Source organism: Barbus barbus (assembly GCF_936440315.1).
Source record: "Barbus barbus genome assembly, chromosome: 18".
Taxonomy (NCBI): Eukaryota; Metazoa; Chordata; class Actinopteri; order Cypriniformes; family Cyprinidae; genus Barbus; species Barbus barbus.
The window spans coordinates 6,353,104-6,375,112 of NC_136746.1; the positions used below are offsets into that span (position 1 = coordinate 6,353,104).

Sequence of the window (22,009 nt, forward strand, 5' to 3'; positions counted from 1 at the left end):
AATCAGAGTGTGGTGAGCAACCCGGGCCATTAGTCAGTGGCCATCTGACCGACTAGGCCGGGCCAGACTCTTTCTTATTGCTCTCCTGCTCTGCGGAGGGAGAAAACCGGTGCTGGTATATAAATCGTTGCTCAGTCATCTGGAACATAATGTGGTCCTTTCTGCTCTCATCCTGCTTTGCCTGCTGGCTGTGCAGCCCTCAAACTGCTGCCTTGACATCCCTTTCAATAATAAATGAAGTTGCTTTTTGCCTACAGTTTGTTTGAAACCCTCCACCACCCTTCCATCTGGCACCTCCCACACTGGTTCTCATTGGCTAAACCACAGAACTAGCCAATCACAGTGTCAAACAGTAGATGACTCAGTTTACAGTTGAAGTGAAGTTGGCTTTCGTTAGCTTTCATTTCATTGAGAGAGAAATCCGACCAAGAAGATACCCAAGAGAGGTGTTTTTTTTTTTTTGTCTTTTTTGAGAATATTTAATTTCTCTTTGAAAGTTCTGGAATATAACAGAATGCATAAAGCTCCATCAGTGTAAAAGCTCTTTTGTTAGACTGTCATCACCAGCGGTTTCTTCAGACACCCTGTCCAGATAGGCCCAGAGGAAGGTTCATTAATGCAGTCTTATCACAACCAGCTGATGGACCTATGCCCAGTGGCGGCTCCAGGATTTTTTTGTTGGGGGTGCTAAGGGGGGGGGGGGGGGGGGGGGGGGGGGGGGGGGGGGGCTTAACTGTTGAGAGGAGGTGCTAAAAAAAAAAAATTAAATTGAGAGAGAGTAATGAACGCTATCAGTTTTTTATACAGCAGCTTCGAAAAAGGCATATTTTACTTTTTTACTGTTATTAAACTTCTCATATGCCACTGTTATTAGTAATATACTAATGCCAACTGCCAAATATGACACTTAGTAATATAATTTATGAACGAATATAGAATAGAGAGAAAGTTGGGATTTTTTCTCTCTTTTCAATTCAAATAAAAATACTTTTTTTTTGCGGGTGATTGCGGGTGATAACCCTCCCCGTGCTGATTTGCATGGCATCATGTGTTGATATAGCCAGAGATAAGCATAAAAAATTGGCAATATTAAGAGGATTTAGCATTTCCAATTAATGTGGGCCTGTTACATTCTTCTTATTATTAGGCCTCTTATTATTATTATTAGAGTACTTTTATTAATAAATTACATGAAAGTATTGCCCCGCAATAATTTCAAAGCGCATCACCGCATGATGCGCTGTGAGGATATTAAAATAGGCTAGCTTACTCATTGAAAATGTTTTTAAAAAGATTTTTTAAAACAGGTCTATTAATTTATACAATTAATTATAGGCCTATAATTATTATTATTAACACTGCAGTCATCAATAAAAATTCAGAGCTTTATTTCATGATTTTCAAAAACAACATGTTTAACGTTTCTTCTCATGTTTTTCACTATAAGAGAATAGCCATAAGAGAAATATTAAGGGAATAATTTAAGACAGTTATATACCGTTATCAGCATATGCTAGAGTAGATTCGTCTCTGGTTGTCTCAGAGAGAATATGCACCGTTAATGCAGCGTTTTAATAGCCGTCAGTTTTTTTTTTACTTTCACTTTCTCTATAGTGAATTGACGTTCACCGGCATAACTCATAATATCATAATATCAAATGTTTATAGGCCACATATTAGGCACTTTTTTTGACACTGAGAGTTAAAAAACAGGAAAATCATTTGGAAATCTTTGGGGGGGCTAAGCAAGTTTCTGATGGGGCTATAGCCCCGTCAAGCCCCGCCCTAGCGCTGCCACTGCTTACGCCACATGACCAGCCAGCAGCGGCCTAAACATCTGCTTTAACATGTTCGGCTTCAGATGGTAAGCTGGACACATCTGCATAGTCGGTGACATTTCCATAGAAGCATACTTACTACACTGCTCTCTGGAATGCTTGACTATGATTGGTTGATGCTTCAATCAAATATTAGCCCATATTTTCTACCTAACTGTGCTAGTTTCTGTCCTATCACTCTGTGGTCTCTTTAATAAACTAAAATCAATATTCCCTGCCCTTTTAGTTGTTTAATTGATAAGTAACTGTTAATGACAGGCTGACTGTACATTATCCCTTTCATATGCATCATAGGGTGTCTCAGATCCTTACCTTGTTCACTGCTGTTGTCACCGCTGTGCGATGTGTGTCCTCCGCTGGATGGTCCTGGTGTTCCTCCGGAGCGTGTAGAAGCTGTATCGTCATGGTCTCTGTTCCATGAAGTCTGTGCGGAAAGGGAGAGAGAGACAGAGCGGGAATAAGGCACACAATCAGGCATTAGATCACAGAGAAACACACACAGGCTACAGTCCCATGCTACAAAGACAGCTGGCTTTATCAGATGTTCCTCATTTCATTGTTTTTCATCCTATTTCCAGGCCCTACAACATCACACAACAATTCAGTCAGCACAGTTTACAGGAATTAACCAACCCCTGTCACTAAGCATTTTAATGACGCCACACAATTGCTGGCTTCCTTATAGACATTTTTTCATTTCACAGACCAGAATGCACAATTGCACTATTTTAAAGAACATCATAAAAAACATTGTATTACCAGTGACAGGATATCCATAGTCCAGAAACGAAATATAAAAACCAAGAAAGAAGAATTAGCAATAGCAGCTAAGATGTGCATGCCTGTCCATACACATGCACTAGCTAACTTGAGATCTCTGAGTACAACAAGAGCCAGTCAGTCACCACTCTTATATCCCAGAGCGAGGGAGGGTATAAGTGTGTGCGTGTGTGCCGGTTCGCTGGCCTAGCGAATCAAAATGAAATCAAATAAGAGCCATTCTCCTTCAAGTTGGGAAGAGGAGGACGAAAAAACAGAGAGAAATCCTATTGACAATTAAGCTTAGGTGTATAATAGAGAAACAGTGTCAGCTGTTGGGCGGATGGTATGTGGCAAATGGAGCAGACATGGGGATAAAGAGAAGTGGACGGAACAATGGCGAGCCGGGGCCTGCACACACTCAGCCCCATGCAGGGTCTACTTGTACTATAGAACAAAACAGATGTTGCCTCTTATCACTGGCTGCCTCCACAAAAGTAACATTAACTGTAGGAGGAAAATATGAGATGAAGGTTGCAGCAACTTTTCTGATGTAAAAAGACGCCTATCAGAGATGAGAACTCTCAAGAGCAGGCCCAGAAAATATTTTTTGTGTTTTTAAATGCAGGTTTTGCAATGAATATTCACAGTTCTCAGGATTTCAACATGAGCTAAACGTAGTTAAAATACTGTATTCTTACAGAAAATATAATCAAAATGTTACATAAGCAGATGAGTAGAACTTTGGGAATCAATTGCTTTCCATTTCTGTGGAAATCTATTTAGAGTTTTGCTCCACAGATTGTTTATTACTACACGTATGCACAAACATGATTGTGAAAAAAAAAAATCCATTATTATCCTATCCTTTTATTTATATGATACTCTTTGAATTAAAACCACTCAAAATTTTGATAGGTAAATAATACATAAGATAAAATAATTAAATAAAATTCTCAAACAATCCAAATTGAATTTTATAGACTTGCCACAAGTCTCCTAGAAACTTCAGGCATAATACTGCCAGCCACTCAGATATGTTTTTTTTTTTTTAATGTCCAGGGGGGAAAAATGGTGTATTCTGCAGCATACCAAAAGTATGCCATAAGAGGTAATCTAGAACACATGCCCAGGGAGCAAACGGTTAAAACTGAAATTACCAGTTTCTACAACCCTTTGTAAAAGAAAGAGAGAGAGAGAAGAAAAAAAAAATGGAGGGAACTTGTTTATTCAGAGCTTTGTGGAAAAGAATGGTACAGCACCCTGGAGACCGAGAACCCCAGAGCCTCCACACGTAAAAGGATGTTTTTTACGCACAACAAATCCCACTTGAAAATATAATTAGAATGAGAAAATAGCAAACTATTGCATTAACTGTAATTGAACAAAAGAGCAGTGGGGCTTGTGGGAGGCTGCCGCTCGGCCCCATGGGAATGGGGGAGGGTCTTGGCCGAGGGTGAGTGACATCTCCAGGGTGCACTCGAGTCTATTTATAACTGCCCCAACAATCTCGTCCACCACAGATCTAACAGCTAATTAATAAAAAAAATAATATGGCCAAAATGCAGAGCAGTCCACCAGCGAGCAGACACCCAGAGGAAACCGCACAGGCGCATAAGCGAAGGAGTAAATATGTGGGCCAAAATGAACAGCGGGTGGAGGCGGTGTGGATGCAGATGGTTACAGGAGAGATGAGTGCCGTGGCAGAGAGAATGCTGTCCTGCTGCACACAACAACACACTTGATATATTCACTGTCCCTCTAATGAGCTAGCTAGGATTTATTCAGCCGTGTTTTTTTTTTTTTTTTTTGGGAGGGGGGGCTTCATCCCCTCCCCCTCCACATGTTTTCTCTTCCCTTGCTCCTTTTCTGTCTCCCTCCTCATGTCCTTCTCTCTCTCAAGTGCAGGATGTAGATTAATTCAATGCTTAATTGTTTAGTAAATTCAATTTTCCACATTCTATTCTGCATAGCTTTAGCTAAAGTTCTTAAATCTGCAGTGCGTAGCCCAGGGAGCAGCGTTTGTCATCTGTGCCTTTCCCTTTTTTTTTTCATTACCATTTTCTTCCTCCACCACTTAATTCGCCATGAAAAGATTTTCCTTGCTGGAAATTCTGATTCTGCTATGATCGGTGAGGCATTCCAATTCATTGCATTTTCATTGTGTTGGGTCTTAGATGGAAGCTCTCTTTCTCTGCACATTATACACGCACTCATGCAAAGAATATTGGGCTTCCAATTCATTTATAATAATAAAGAAAAATGTTTCAGGTTACTGTAGACTTCACAGGGGAAAGAAAACTCATAAACAGTATATGTTTACAATTTCATGCCACAGTGACTGCTCTCTCACTCCCTTTTTTTTTTTTTTTTTTTTTAACACAGACCCACCAGTGTCACATTGTACTATTTTTGGTCCTGGCTTCATCTAGATAGCACAACAAAACGGACTGAGAGAGAGATACACACACACACACACACACACACACAGAGAGCGAGAGTTTTTATATGCCTCATCAAACAAGATTAGCAAGGACACTTGAACAAGCTCACTAAAATACTCAAGCTCTGCTGGGAAATACTTGCGAAGCACAAGATTCACACATGAACTTTGCCGAGTGGATTGCAACCAAAAACTAAATCTGTTCAGGACACTTGTTTATTTGTTTACTCTGGCTTGTTGATAAGGCGGAGATCCTCGATGTTGATAACAGACCACGTGGCTGTTGGTTCAACTCTGTGCAAAAACATTAAGGCTTCTTAAATGAATGGATGTGGTAATGGCATGCACAGAAACAAAAAAAGGGAGGGTGAATGCTAGAACGGTCCAATCCCCCAAACACCTCCTTTAACAAATCTTACAAGGCAAAATGGAGCAAAATTGGGGAGGGGGGAATAATTGCTTTAAAAAAAATCTGCTTGGATTTTGGTCTACAGAGAAAGTGAAATCTCTTAAAATGGCCTGTGGGTGAGATCTCGTTTAAAAAGCAGTAGAGTCACCCTTAACAGCACTGTAGGATAATCACACATCTCCTTTAATTACAATAGCTTTCACATCACGCGCTTAAAAACAATTCGTAGTGTCATCCTCAAGCTTAATTTCTTAAAAATGCAATGTTGAGCATTCTCTTAGACAATTTACGTTTAAAAAATATGAAATTGCAAAGAAGTGTAACTATGGAAAACTTATCATTTTGGGGGAAATTTACACACAAGCAACAGTATTTGTTTATAAATTGTATATATATATATATATATATATATATATATATATATATATACATATATGGCTATTTTTTTAAAACAAATTTAATGAACTAAACTCAGAGCACCTCTTTAAAAAGGGCAGTTAACTCGATGTGTAATGCCTGTTTTCAATTTAACTGATCGAAGTAACCACAATTTGATATTCCCGTGTCACTTCTTCATAGGGTAAAATAGCCACATGTTTGTTCTTTATATCACTTGTTGAATCGTTGACACCAGCCAACAGTTGTCAAGATAAAAAACGAGGGATCTCACCTTCTCATTACTTCAACAAAGACTATGATTATAGCACAGTAATAATTTCAACATTGCCCTACTAGTGTACCATCAAAAGAAGCAAATAATCTACACTTAAAAAGACAACACTTTGGGTTCACAACAAAAACAAAAGCACGTGAAATGAACTAACTTCAATTAAAAACAGAGTAAATAAAAACAGATTTTGCACACTCCGTTCGCATCAAAAAGTGCAAAAAGATGTTTTCTTGAGCACAAGTGATACATTCAACAGTGAGGTTATAACATCAACTAAAAGAATCTCTCATGACAGGGAAACAGTGGCATTATTTATGCAACCCTTTAAAACAGGCCCATATATTCTCATTCACTAAAAGCTGAGCATATTACAAAATATCAATCATGCAAAATTATATGTTGTGTCACAAATTATTAAGCACAAATACAATGTAACTTCTGGGTGGCCTCTATGCAATACATTAATAACATAGCTTACTCTGTAATAACACCCTTAGTTTTTAAATTGGCCCTGAACAAGACAGAAAGGAAACTGCAAACAGAGAAACTGTTCAGCATTTCAATTATTTCAACCCCTCTTCAGGCCGCATGGAATAATCTAAAGAGCCCTCAAGTCTTAAGCACTGCGGAGGTTTTCATGGCTTTGAGTTCATTAGCAAATGGCAGTGCCTCTCTGCAATTAAAGACAACTGTGCAAACGCTGCAGCCCATGGAAATGCATTCAGACTCTTTACTTTGCCTTCAGTGAGCGTCAGCACGGAGCAAATACGTCATAAACAAGTTACCATGAGCCAGCCAATCGGAAACAAATTAGCCTGATTTGCACTGAGGCACAAGAAGGCAATAAACATGCCGAAACAAAAGATAAAGTCATTACTCTGATGACAATTAATGTATTTGTTAGTAAATGTTGGATCAAAATGAATCATTCATGACTAATTTCACTTAACTATTTCTGTAACAGCACACTTTTTGATTTTCAAACTAGAATTGTAAGAAGTTAAAAAATATATATATCATGCGAGTGATTCTTTAACTAGGATAACTTTTTGGTCCCCTAGAATGAAAAGAAAAGAAAAGAAGAACTCAAATATTTAAGATAACTATTTTTCTTTTTTTTTTTTTTTGTCTTTTTAACTTCTTGATAATGAATGCATAAAAATGTTAAATCAGGGAAATTCTACTTTGTACTACTTCCTAAGAACGTAAATTAATTTAATAATTCTAGTTCATTTATAATCTCAATTAACTTACTGTTTTATAACAAAGAATGATTGTCAGTTCTCTTGTCATTACCATCACACAAATCATTTTAGAGTAATTTAATTATTTTGTTAGTAGTGGTAGTAGTAATATTTTAGTTTTAAGTTGAATGAGATGTGTTTTTACCGATGCAGTAAGTATTTTAATTCGGACATAATTTATCCAACTTTCTCCAACAAGTAAATAAAACACATTATAAGAATTATAGCCTGCATTATACAAAAATACACTTGAAGGTTGATCAAGCTTGTGATCTTATAAGTATTCCAGTTTGAAACATATTTTTAAAGAGTTTAACCATTATGTATATATTTACACACTTTACAGTAGCGCTCGTATTGTTTAATATTATACTATACTTAATACTAGATTCATATACTACTTGTAAAACTATGTTTGTTTTTTCCCCAGTAGTGTTGTAATTAATGTGACATGGTAGCTGTCACACAATCAAAAACTTCAACAAGATTCTCCAGAATGAAGACCGCAGTGAAGGGGTTAACTAGCTGCTAACTAGTCCCTCCGCTCATATGGCACCTGAGGCTCATATGGCCGCGCGTTTATCAGCGCAGTACGCGGAAAACAACGCGATCCAAACTGGCTGGGCCGCATTCAGCAGAGAGAGAGGCTCTGACTTTTTCACCCCTGAGCTCTGCCCCTCTTTCTCTTCACTCGATACTTGCAAAACAATGCTAAGCTGGAGTTGAGACATTATTGATAGGATGCTTCGCTGCACGGAGGACGAAAACACAGCACAGCGCTGGACCGCGGAGTTTAATAAATTCTATGTATATTTCTGATTTTCTTATGCTGCAGTATTCCTGCTGGAATAAATTGGTCTTTGAATAAATGAACCGTCTCTCTCCCTCTTGTTAACATTGTTGAGAATTTGCACAAAGGAGTTTTTTTTTTTCCAGTCCAATTCAGCTTTATGCCCGAGGGCATATATTAAAAATACATATGGAACGAGATAATGCATGAGCGACGCAAATTCGTTAGGGATGTCACCGCCTAGCAAGCTCAGAAATGTAACCACAAAAAAATGAGATGTAAAATACATATAGGACCTAAAGTCAAACCTTAACTTTGTAGCTGTTAACCAAAAACCGCCCATACGCATCTAGTTATCTTAAACTTATTATTATTATTTTTTTTACTTTTATTTGAGTGTTAACGCTCTCTTTACTGCTCGTCAGATTTTAAATGAGTACAATCCTAACCAGCGGCATTTTTTTAGGATTCATAATAAAACAAAAACAGATTCTACCTCGCATTAGCAAACTTCTGAAAAGTTGGTCAGGACATGTCTTCATCTTAAAGTCAATTAAAGTTCTGTATTCGTGGCCTCCAGCAAAGCATAATTTGCTCTTATCAAGTTATATACCTGCGTCTTCATATAAGCCTAATTTATTTTTACCGCTTAAATTCAACTCTGCTCAATAATTCATTTATTCAAAAATGTTGACACATGCTCTCTGATAGAGTTTTGTTAAAAGAGTTATAGACACAATTGACATTATGCTGTTTAATGCTTCCTTTGAATTAGATGCATTATCTGTACAGATCGCGCATTAACATAATCATTGATACAGCTGAGGTTGAAAAGACTAAAGCAGCCAAAGGTCGTTTTATTGGAGTCCCTGTTTGGTAATGAATGGGACAGGGTTTTCTCTCCCTCATATAAAAACTGGTGGCCGACGCAGTCATTGGAAAGCTACAACTGGTCAATGCTTTATTCGATCACTCAGCCATATGGAAGATGACGGATTTCAATTATTTAGCTTAATCGCTTCATTACTTTTTATGCTGGTGAATCTGCTAAACCCCTTAATAAATGACCGCTTTTTTAAAGAATTGTCTCTCCCAAATCTCATATCATTATATTTAAAATAGATTTATAAACAAGCGTGTCCAGATGAAAGCATTGAAGAAAAGTTGAATTGAAAGTGCGTTATTGCGAAAGTGCCGCTTATTAAAAAAGGCACAGAGGAACAAAATTCCACCCATTTTCCTATAAACACAAAATACTGTATGGCACAGTAGCCTGCTACTCAAACACGACCGCGCTGCTCATGCTGTTCAAATGGCTGAGAGTAGAACGCTGCGCGTATTGCGCGCACTCGTCTGAGGAAAAACACTGACAAGGCAACTAATGAAGCGTGAACAACAGCAGAAAACCAAAGCACCAAATCTCTAAATGTCTACTATAGATATCTCTCCCTTTGGTTCTTGATAGTAATAGATACCACAGATACCCAACCGTTTGGTTTGATTAAAAAAAGGCGTGCGAGAGAAAAGAAGAGGGAATGGACTAAATTAAAATCGACAAGAAACAGGTCAAGTTTATGGCAATGCTTTCACGAGCTAATCTCCTCGGGTCAGTTCCGGGATCAAACCGTAATGAAGCAATAATGGGCCACATTATTCCAAATTTTTCAATCCGATGGAATTTAAAAGCCTTAATCGTATGCAAATAACGGCGAGGCAGAGCAAGTGACCCAAAAGACGAGCTGAATGGCCAGAAAAGAAATGGACTCCTGCACGTACCTGATCAAGGGGCCCCGATGATCTTGTAATTTCTTCACTGTCTGATTTTGATCCTCCTTCTCTGTCGTCTATAACCAAGTCGATGGGCATCTTTCCCTTCAAACAGCTGATGTACCGATGACAGAAATTGTCACAAAGTTCATGTACCTATAGATACAAGGGAAGCAAGGAAGGAAGGGGGGGGGGGGATCACAAAAGGTCATCACATAGAACTGACAAGTGCATCCAGAACTTCTATTGACATGGAAAATCTCTCCCAATGGCCTTCTCTGATAGCTATCAGACGCATCCAGAATGTGAAATAACTTTACTCCCTCTCAAAATAGAGATATCGCCGAAAATTGACACTGACAAGACGACTCACGGGCTACACCGTATTCAACACCCGTGTTAAATTCATCTGCTCCCGGGGTTGTGGCCATTAGAGAGATGACCTGCTTGACTGACATTTAAGGTAAACTGTTTAATTTCGTCTAGTTATTTCATTACCACCTCTTTACAAGGGAATAATCTGGTGGATGACATTCAGTGGCGAGGGGAGAATTCTTCATTTATGGCTGAATGCTCAAACTATCGCTTCGTCGTGTTATCTCAACACACATATCCCTAGAGGCGCATGCAAATATCTGGAGATTTGGAGCCAATGGTTATTATGTGCATTCAATACTGTAAAACTATATGGTTTGGCGATAAATCACTTGATAGGCGACGTGGAAACAGGTATTGCTAAAATTCCTCCAAAGTGTATTGCTGATAACAGATAAGCGCGCAAAACGTGCAATTAACTTGGCCGACTGTATTGCGGAATAAGATAGTCGGTATCATAGAATAAATGAACAAAAAACGCTTACGACTACTTTAGGTGGCACAGCATGCAGAGAAACATTGAAATAACTGCTATGAAATATCTGTGGCCGTGGTAGCAGGTTGCATTGTAATTAAACTCGGAGGAAAATAGGCAGCATGATTGATTTTGACACTAATTACAACAGACCAGGAAAAAGACATTTATGCAGATGAGGCCCATAGGTTTGAAGAGAGGACCGGCCAATTGGGGTAAACTTTGATTACCTTTTCGAGCTCCAAAAGATGAAACCGTAAAACTTGAATGGCTTGTATCATCTGGGGAAAATTGACAATGAAGAAAAAAGTTCACTTTAAATGTGACCAAATAATCAGGCCAAAGTGATTTATGACATTTTGGATCATTTCTGATTTGAGAGATCACTTTCTAGACAATGCAATGCAATTAAGTCAAATTATACTTCATTTATGAATAAATTATCACTTTAATCCATGTTTTAATGAGAGGGACTTGTGTCCTCCGCCAACACAAAGCGTTAATGCTAAAAAAACAATTTGCATAAAAAATTGAACTCTTAGAAAATAAATAAAAAATATCTATAACGATTAACAATGCCATCAAGAAATCAGACAATTGTGTCTAAAGAACACTTTCTGGATATTTTATAAAAGTTATAAATTAAAATTCTTGGAGACACAAATACAAAATAATAATCATTTTTGCACTCACCAAATTATCCAGCTCGGGATTTGATGAAAACAGCGGCTTTTCTGCTCGAATCTGAGACGATATGCATGCAAATAATTAAAAATTGTGAGAGAAAACAAAAAGAAATCCTTCCAAAAATGATTAAATTAATTTAAAAGCATTAATTAGCCCGTGTTTTTTGTTTTTTTCTTCATTATTTAAAGTTACAGAGAATACATCAACGCAGCAACTACACAATTAAATATGCAAAAACTTTTTGCGCCATAAAACAGTTTCTGACCTGTTTTGCAAACACTGCTATATCCTCATTGAAAGACTCTGATGAACACACATCCCCTCCAGCCACACCGGGCTCTCGAGGTGTGCAAGTGGCTAATTCACATTTCTCAAAAATCAGTGCTAGAAGTGGGAACAGAGGGTGCCTGGAATAAAAAACACAGAGGTCAGTGCGGGGAAAGCTCTGGATTAGCACATGCCATTTTACAAGAGTTTACAACTCATTCTCGGTGTATAAGCATTAGAACAATCTAATTTGCATTTGAGAAATTTAGATTTAATTAACTAATTCTAATTGGTCACCAAGCAAAAGTACGTGCGTACCACTGCGCCACGATCATATATATATGAAGTGTTTACGCGTACGTTTATGTCTATTATTGTGTTGTCACTAACATTATAACGAGCTTGTTACTTGTGTTTAGTACTGTGTCAGAACACATGTAACTTGGAATCCTGAAAGTATTATCGAAGACAGCAGTCAATATAAACAGTGGGCTACGAGGTCACAGCATCTAAGAAATGCTCATGTTGAGTCTAGGCCAAGCATGCAATTTAACCATGGATTAGATCTTGTGTAAATGTTTAGGAACGTACCTAATTCATAATGCATGAGAGTAAGTTCTATAGCGTATAAATTGCTGTTTTGAACGGCAACAACATTTATATACAGCGCTGTGATGAGAACTCTTGTGCTCGAGCAGCTTTTGTATGCTAGGCGCATTTAGAGCAACTCCGCACGTCCAGATATGTTTGCACATTTTATGACCAGAACAGATAATCTATGTGGAAAATATCCTTTATGGTTTTGTGAGAGTGTTCATTGTAATTTTCACGGGAATCACTTTGCGCAGCTGTCCAAAAATGCATTTTATCCATTGAACTAATAACTAGGCCTGAAGTTTAAACAATTAAAAAGTTTTTGCATACCTCTCGATGCGTAGTCGTGTTTTTTTATATATATTCAGTATTTATCAACTTTAATTTTGAAGTGTAAAACTAAATATTAGTAATAGTACTAAATAATAATAATAAAAAAACTCTTATCTGCCACAAAAAAAGAAAGGCAAAACGAACAGTCAGACGGTGAACTAAAATAAAAGTGAGAGAGGATAACTTTTAGAATAAAAATAACTTTTAAAAGGATTAAACATTCATGGCGCCTTAAGTTCTCAATGTTTTACAGAAACTATTACAGGTCAAATAATATGTTACTGGCAAAGTTCATCATAAAGAATATGTCTTGGCTATCTACACGTACCCGTAAATGGAGTCTTTATCTCTTTTTAGAGCGTCGTTGACGGATGAGCCCATGCTGGGCGGCATGGCGTTGGCGTGGGCTGTGTGTGGGTACTGGTGGGAGTGGAGCTGGGGCCCGTGGTTCAGGTGAACAGCCTGCATGGATCTGGCGGCGTGCGGGTCCCCGTACATCGTGCCCGGGATTCCTACTCCGTCCATCCCATAGTGGGGTATATCTTCGTACTGCACACACACGAAGGGCAACATTCCCATGTTGTCACTTTTACCTCTTACACAATATATACATAGGGAAAATAATACACTAAAAGAAAATATAAATACAAAAATCTAAACTATATATAAAAAGGATAGCTTTTGAGAAATGAAAACACTTTGTTCTGGCATTACAAAGTAATTAAATATATCAAGTGTACATGCAGACTATCCCGTGGTTCTAACACTAAATGCAAAAAAGGTTGCAAAACTCGTATGCTTTTTAAAAAACAGACTAAAACAGACAGACTTAGAATACAGCGTCGGACACATCAACATGGAGTACTGAGCTACAGCTTCATTGAGATCTTCACAAAAATATCACGCGACTGAGCAGTGTTGTGTTGTGCCACTTTTTATGCGAATTTTCAATTTTATAAATGCAACTGAAGTAATAATGTCATTTGCATGTAATAACTGTGTATTATAGGTTATTATACCATACTGTTGTCAAACTAAATTCATTATTTACACTAGTTCGAATACGTAGCACTTTTAGGATTGGTCTAATTAAACACAAATTTACATTGACAGTTCAATAAAGCATTTTATTAGTTTATTTAAAATAATCTATCAGTGACATTGATCATTTATCAAAATTATTATAATTTCATGATACTGTAGGGAAAGTATGATGATGAGACCATAACACATTTGAAATCTAAATCTAAAGAGGTGTAAGCAAGACAGCAGGGTGCTGTTGTACTTCCACCATCAAAAGCAAAAGGTCGGAGAGTTGCGATGTGATTGTTTACATTTGATTACAAATGCAAAGAAAATGAGTTAAAGCGCACAACTATGTTTCACTGCAATGCTGTTTGAAAATAAGACTATTTTGTAAAGAATATATAAACAATATAGCTCAGGTGAATTTGTTGAACTCCCTAATAATATTCCTGCACCATGTCTCATCATACCATGTATTGTAATAACTTTTAGTTATGAGAGTTGAACTATTCCAGTAGTTTTAAAGTTTTTTATTATTTGTCCTCGTGAAGAAACTAAAGAAACTTCAACAAATGCAGTGCATATAGAAAACCTATGTTTTAAAAAAATTAGGAATTGCTCCCTGTCAAACATAATTAGAGAGTAGTCCGTTTAAAAATGGTTTCAGTGTCTCAGAACTCTATACAGAGACACATGCATGAATGTGAGCCATGTAAAGTTGAATGTTGCAACAAAACTGGTAGGCAAAAGAAGAGAAAGTTTGACTGCGAGTCTGACTGTCATCGGCCACGTTTCAGTATTTCCAACTGCATTCAACAATACGGAGTCGAAGAAACTTTTCGGGATACGTACCCTCTGCGCCATCGCCCTCCACACTCCCTCGGCTTCCTTTAATCAAAAATATATCCCCTATGAGGCCAGGGTGAATAGGAAATAAGCACGCAAATTCCAAACGTGGGATATGTTTTCCCCAAAAAATCCAACTGCCTCTTTCAAGCGAGCGATGAAGCCAGTCCTTCACCACAAGTTCAGCCAGACGCGTTCAGCGTATAGGTCCCCTTCGCTTGCTTTCCCGTGGACAGCGACAAGGATCGAGCAAAATCTTCTTTTCCAAAGCAGTATGAAAATAGCCACTCAAACAAAACTAGCGCATCTCATGGCTTTTTGCCACTCCGGCTGTCAATCAATCAAACGCGAGCTTGTCAAAGTGCTGAATGAATGATGATCCTCTGCGCGCTTCCACTGGTTAGCACCCCTAACGAGAATACTACTCAAATGCACAAAAATGAAGCTCTCTCTCGTTTCTTTGATCACTCTCGGCTCCTGAGTTGATTTTTTATGCAATAGCTTCTAAATGAGATCAAGAGGAGGTGGGCTGATAATTCTGGCTTAGTTTTTCTTAAAGGAGCCACGATCGATGCTGCGAGCTGCCTTTCCCCGTTTGTGTACAATGAGTGTGTGTTGAACGCGGCTCAGCAGCTGAATCTGGACCAGACTGCTGAAACCCGGAAGTAGTGGTGGCCATAACAGGTCGCGTCTTGCACAATGCAATGGGCCACATCAAGTTCCAGCCAAAGCAGGGGGATGAGATGTGTGGGACGCAGAAAAGCGCAGACTACTACTACCACGATTCAGCATGAACCGAGCTCTTACACGCAGAGACCGCGCTGTGCTTTAGGTTGCACTGCGTTCATTGTGCGTGCCAAGACAGGCAGTATATAAAGTCGTAAAGCATTGTTATACACCAACAATGCTTTAAATATAGCTACAAATGGAACGTGGGCTCTTTCACACCGGATCACTCTCAACACTGATCAGAGTATCCAAATGGGAGAGCGCTATTTACAATGGTCGAGAAACTTGGAAACCATGTTCAGTGTGCGTAATGAAGTTTTCCCGCACGCCTGTGTTTTACGCGGAAGCCTGTTGTGTACTAATAAAACGAAATATCGTTTTTACCATATGCCTGTGTACTTTACATTTCACACAAACATCATTATTCAGAAACAGCATATGCTGCGCTTCAGCAGTGCTGCGTGCGCTCTCAGCCAAAACACCCCCGCCATTTGTGAATGGGCTCATCCACTTACTGTATGATCTTAGGAGTTTGGTGCAGTGTCCAATGAAAGCATGCTACAGTGACTCAAGTCGTCTATTGGTTCAAAGAATGATCAATCATTAATTTATCGGTCGATATGCTTCCATAAATGAAGAGAGGGTGGAATGAAAATATTGTAATCTGGAGGGAAAATGTAGTCTTCGTATTCTGTTTTGTTCTAATGCTGCTCTCTCTCCCTTTCACACACACATACACACAGTCTCTTTCACACACTCAAACACACATAATAGCCTACTCACTGAGAAAAGATAATAATTATTTGCAATACATAAATGTGAATGTATATTTATTTATTTATTTTGTAGTTAAAAGGAGAATGTTTTTGAGATTGTATGCTATAAAGTTTTGTTGTTGTTGTTGTTTCCCCCCTCTTACAATAACTGTTTCGTGTCATCATATTCCTATTAATCGAGGATAGAACTTTTAACAGGCATTCCAGTAGTTTCAGTGTCAGTCTGTACAGTGCAAAATATTCAGATTTACAATTTGCACAAGTGGTTTGTGTTCTGGTAAATTTAAAATGCACCTGCCTAAATAAAGGAACCTCTCTGTTGATATAAATAATACACATTCCATAAAATGCTAAACTGAAATAGCTGAATAAGAGAGGCGCACACTGAAGAGGCGCACACTGACTGCCCTATCTGAAGTGCACCATTGTGGGCAATACAACTGTCCCGGTGACAAGGTGTATGAAGTTTGTCTGAGGAGCATCTGTCATCGATCAGAAGCGATTAATGTAAGGAACAGTGTCTTATCAGCTGCCGTGAGCATCACACAACCCTCGCTTCCCGCGGAAGAGCAGCGGTAGGATCCGCCGCGCACATTTACAGGCATGAACTTACTATCAAATCCCCAAAGCGCTCGGAAAACGAAGGGTGCGCGTTGCGCGGGCGAGGGATCTGCTGTGGACTTAAACTCAAATGAAAGGAGGATTCATGCAACAGATACAACAGATATATACCTATAACCCGACGCCGTACAACAGATAAACACGCTCGCGTTCAGTGGTAAGGTATGACAATACATTTTAGTTTATCTAAATTATTATTTTAATTTCAATTGAGTATGTAATGTATATTACAGTTAGTTATTAGTTAACCCAATTGTTTTATTGATGTTTGTAATCTCAACATTAGTTTTGTGTCTGTCTCAATTATGTGAGAAGCAAACGGGATGACATGAAAGCTGTACTTACCCAAACGCTTAACTGCTGTCACAGTACCAGAATAGCATTATAAAGTAATTAAGTTCCTTCAATTAGCATCTATAAAAGCACGCTATAGAGCACAATGAGGGCAAGGACTTTCACTGTTTAGGTTGCCTTTTAGTGAGGGTCAGCAGATTGCAGCACGCATCAGTGAGTTAATGCCATCATTTCGCATAATTTGGCCTTAGAAAGAGATGTGAATCTTTCGAGGTGAAATTAAATTGGGAGTTTAAAAACAAGCCCGACTCTTTACCAAGTAAATTGAACTGTGCGCCTGATGCATTATCAAATGAAAAAGATAAAGCATGTCTTTGCATCACTGGCAACATTTGTACAACTGCGCAATGGGGTTGAGTGTGCTTAAAAATATTTTATAGAACTCAACTCAATTTATTTTGTTCATTCAAATGTATGTATAATAAGGGAAATAGCTACTAAGTAAATATGTATTTAGTATGAAGTGGCATATAAAAAAATGCCTATTTTTAGAACAAGGGGCCTCTAAATAAATCGACAGCTCCATCTAACAGAAATTAATTTTGGTCCTAATCTTGAAACCAAGAACGTGTTGGAACGCAAGTCATTTGGGTGTTTATTACAGGAACGTTCCCATTCTGCCTCAATATTTGTTATTCATTTGAATCTTTCTCTGCCCAAGTCGCTATTGAAATCAACATGCCGCTGTGGTTCAGAAGTCAAACGGAGGTCATCCTTTATATCCCCCCGCAGCAATCTGCGACCAGGGGCCAGTCAGCAGTGAACCCTGCCATCTCCACTCCTGACAACTGCCTCAAAGTTACAAGACTATCGGGAATGGGTAAGACGCGCTGGGATAAAACAGCAGGCTACTAACTTTTTCTTGATCTTGCCACTGTCTGGTTATAATGCTCTTACGGCGTGTTTCAAGTGTTTGTTAATTGTAAAGTGTGTGAATATTCAAATAATCGTGTATTTATTTAGTTTAAGAGAGTCCTTACCCAAGCGCGCAACAGAGACGTTTTAGATAATTATAGTAGCTGATAATAAAAGGAAATGAGTATTTACTAATCGTGGGGAAAATGAAATTCATTGACTTGACAAGGTTGCACATAGCTATAAAACCATGACAAAACTGTAAAACTATACAAAAACACTTTGGATAGTTCATACGTGTTGTTATGCTATACGTAAATTAATCAGATACGTGCGGGAATTTTAGGTACGATTAGTCTGAAGGAAAAACACACTGGCTAAAATATTTTTTTTTTTACAGGTGTAGTTAAAATGATTAAATTTAGCCTTAACTTACATTTTATTAATTGGAAGCATTAAAAACAACGCGCTATTTTGTCTGAGCTTTTGTGTATTTTAATGTACATATTCATAGGTCTAATACAAATTTGAAATCATGTTTTTATTTTATTTGGCGTTGTGGTTTTATTTTATTTAACTTTGTTGATGTATTTATGCTTTCTTTTGTTTATGTTTAATCTTATAATTTTAACAAACTTTCTTAATTGAGATACGTACTGCAGGCCTATTGGATTTGCAATAATGTAAACTACCACACAAGATCCGAAAGGAAAACATATGTATCATATGCAAAGGCTTGCAGTGTCCTGTATGCTTGATCATGTGCGCCTTCTACTGGAAACATACAGAATTTTCTTTCTTTGTTTCTTAATGAGACGCAATGACTTTTCTGACACGCACAAAAACAGGCGAAATGCAGTCATTAATGTCGCGCCACTCTTAAATAATTGTTAAAACACTAATTCTTAGTTTAATAATGATGATAATCAATTATGACAATTTAAGAGGCTGTATAGGCTATGCATTAATTCATATTTAAAACTACTTGACAAAGTATTTGTTTGATGACGGATCATTGTGACAGATATGGTAACTTAAAATCTAGGCTTAATCATATTTACAAAATGTTTATTCTTCCATTATTAAAAAAAAAAACTGCACTGTTTATCAAAGTAGTATAAGATGACACTGATCTGCTTTTGGAGAATGTTTGTAAAGAAGAACGCTAATGACAAATCAACAGAAAATGTCTCACTTCACCTTTGTTCGCCTTATTAATAGGCTAAAGCTGAAATTAATTAAATCAATTGTCTTGACGTTTTCGGTTGCAAACGATGTTGTATTTTCCCGAGCACAAACAGTAACATTAAAGTTCTGAATCTAAATGAACATGCAGATAATTATAATGTCTCTCATCTATACGCACTGCTGCGTCAAAATTAAAAATTAGAACCCAAACAACAGAAGAGTCGATACACTTCACAAATTATACGACAGCGTTTACTTACTTTCCTTTAAGTTTTAAGTCTTATAAAAGGCTTCTTTTTATTTACTACGGATTATTATTGGATTTTACACTAAGAAAGATGCACAGCGAAGTTTCCAGTAACTATCAGTAGATTATTGTTAATCATAAAAAAGCACTTGTGAGATTGTTGTTGCATTATAAGAGCACTGTTAAAACAACGTTATCAATGCCACTCACTGTCAATGTCTTGAAAATGAGATTTCTATTAAAGCAACACACAAATACTTGCACTTGAATTTGTGTTTTTATTATTAACATCAAGCTTTGGAGTTTTCACATATATGATTTCTGAATTTGTCAGCTTGCCCTGTTGACACAGTTGGGATTGGAAAATACCATGTCTGAGTCTCTGAGAGCGTGGTGTGCTCTCTCCCACCCTTTCTCTTGGTCTATGAGCTATAAGTGCCAAAACATTTGTCACTTGAGTTATTATTTCAGGTGTGCTAATGGGCTCAGAGCCACGAGAGAGGAGGAGAAAGTAGGAGAGAGAGGCAGAAGGAGAGGAGGGGGTTTGATTAGTGTGATTTCATTTGACCGAAGCCTGGCCACAGGCTGGCAGAGCCCAGAGGTGAAAAGAGTAGGCCGCTGCCCTCAATGAGAGATAGCACGAGGGGGAGAAAGAGAACGGGAGCGAACGACGAAGGGTTTGTGACGCCTGAGCCAATCACAAAGTGCAGGGATGAGTCTCACACCTCCGGAGGAGGCTGTGAATTGATCAGCACCTTTGAGAGAAAGAGAGAAGAGGGGAAAAAAGTAGCGGGGGGGGGGGGGGGGGGGGGTGAAAGAGTGCTTTTGCGGAGGACGTGTGAAGACCCATATATCCGTGCAAGGACACAGGGAGGGCCAGGCCTGCGCTCAGAGTACCAGCACACTCTAATGAGCTCTGTCTGTACACGCCGAAAGGGTGTCTTAAAATTTAGTCCATCCTTGAGGGCCGGGCCAGAGCACTTCTTGTTCATCATCACATCCACCTCCTTACATTCAGCGCTTTTGCATACTGAAGACATAGGCCATGTTTTTGGATGCACTGTACTGTATACAGCCCCTCCAATGCCAACTAAGGTTATACATGAGCATGGACTGTAAAAATGAGTACGCCAGTTCTATTAAAGTTGAAAAATATAATCAACCTCAAGAGGTTACACCATCTCTGAAAACCTTTGAAATGGCTTGATGAACATAGTTTTCTCTAAACAATGTTGAATGGGCCTTTCCCCTGCCAACAGCCTTTCATTTATCATAGCCTTGAACCATACTATGCTGTTTGATATCTAGAGTGCATCTTATTGGAAAACATTTTGGATATGCACAATGGTGCAAGAAGAGTCATTGATGTTATTTGAATTATGGGTAATACTTTACAATAAGCTGTCATTTGTTAACATTAGTTAATGTATTAACTAACATGACAGTATTTATTCATCTGTGTTAACGTTAGTTAATAAAAATACAATCATTCATTGTTAGTTCGTGTTCGCTCACAGTGCATTAAGTAATGTTAACAAACACAAATTGTGATTTTAATAATGCATTAGTAAATGCTGAAAATAGCATTAACTAAGATTAGTAGTATTGTTCATTCTTAGTTCATGTTAACTAATGTTGTTAACTACTGTTAACCAATGAACCTTATTGTAAAGTGTAAAGCCAGAAAACTCAATATTTGATAGATGAACGAATGAATGAACATCTACTAGTACAATTTCACTTTAATAGTTAAGGTTGATTAATGAGTTGGCTGGTTAGAAGTGAAACGGAAGACCTCACCTGTGGATCAATATGAGATAAAAGGTAGCCTTCAAGTCAACCACGTACTCAATCAAGCAAACATCTCTGGAGTTGGTCATTAGCTCTCGAAGTACTCGAGTCCCCAGGCTAAACCTCATAGCTGTGCGGTGTAAAGGAGGTTGGTGAGCTTGTGTCTCAGGGGGCCACACTCTTGCCCTGAGGTAGGCCACAATCGCTGAGGCTTCTGACCCAAACACTCCACACTTTGATTGTAGACGCTCTCGATTAACAATAGACTGAATGGGGTCTGACGCTGTGGGTCTCGCCGAATCCCTAAAGGAAACTTAAACCAGAGAGTGAGAGAGGTGCTCCAAGGCGAAACGTGCTGCATTCAGGAAAACATTAGCTTGGCCATTGCTGGTCATGTGTGTGTGAGCTGATCTGTAATCACATTTACAGTTTATAAAATTTATGAAAATAAACATTAAAAATTTGTACTTTTGAAATACAAAAAGCACTATCATTTTAACAATGAAAGTAACTACAGAGAAGTAGTAGCTTTTTTAACATACAAGACAAATTACACAAACAGGGCTCACCAGCAAAGTTATTCTCACTCACAAGGTGAAGCTCTCATGCCACGAGAAAGCGTGAGTGCATTTGTGAACAAATGGTCTGGGAACAGGAGCGCTGAGCTGGGCCACAGGGAATGTGGTTTACACTGAGGTGCTGCTGGAGAGGGAAGTTTACACCACTGTCACATGCAGCACCCCGTTAAATGAGTTTACAGCTCACTTCAACAAAAAAACAACATCAGATAAGGTGATAACTACAGCACGGTAATGCCACAACACCCTTTAAACATATACAGGAAACTGACAGCTGAGAATTGATGTTATAACAAAACCTCAAAGAGTTACCGTTCAACAGTTAGGAGTCTGTGAGATTTTTAAAA

At 38.2% G+C, this 22,009-nt stretch overlaps 1 protein-coding gene across 5 annotated transcripts in view; it reads right to left on the minus strand.

Annotated features, from left to right (window-relative positions):
- The window catches only part of meis1b (Meis homeobox 1 b), a 69,459-nt gene extending 54,266 nt beyond the window's left edge, over positions 1–15,193 (minus strand). For 4 of the 5 annotated variants that reach the window (XM_079439357.1, XM_079439354.1, XM_079439353.1 and 1 more), the window contains exons 1-7: positions 14,530–15,174; positions 12,980–13,200; positions 11,723–11,864; positions 11,464–11,514; positions 11,001–11,051; positions 9,930–10,076; positions 2,151–2,262 (exon numbers count right to left, since the gene is read on the minus strand). In XM_079439357.1, the coding sequence (XP_079295483.1) occupies positions 2,151–2,262; positions 9,930–10,076; positions 11,001–11,051; positions 11,464–11,514; positions 11,723–11,864; positions 12,980–13,200; positions 14,530–14,541 (736 nt within the window). In that variant the 5' untranslated portion in view covers positions 14,542–15,174. Of the gene's footprint in view, positions 1–2,150; positions 2,263–9,929; positions 10,077–11,000; positions 11,052–11,463; positions 11,515–11,722; positions 11,865–12,979; positions 13,201–14,529 lie in introns of all 5 variants that reach the window. The other variant, XM_079439355.1, reaches the window with a different exon arrangement.
- Between the last annotated feature and the right edge of the window lie 6,816 nt (positions 15,194–22,009).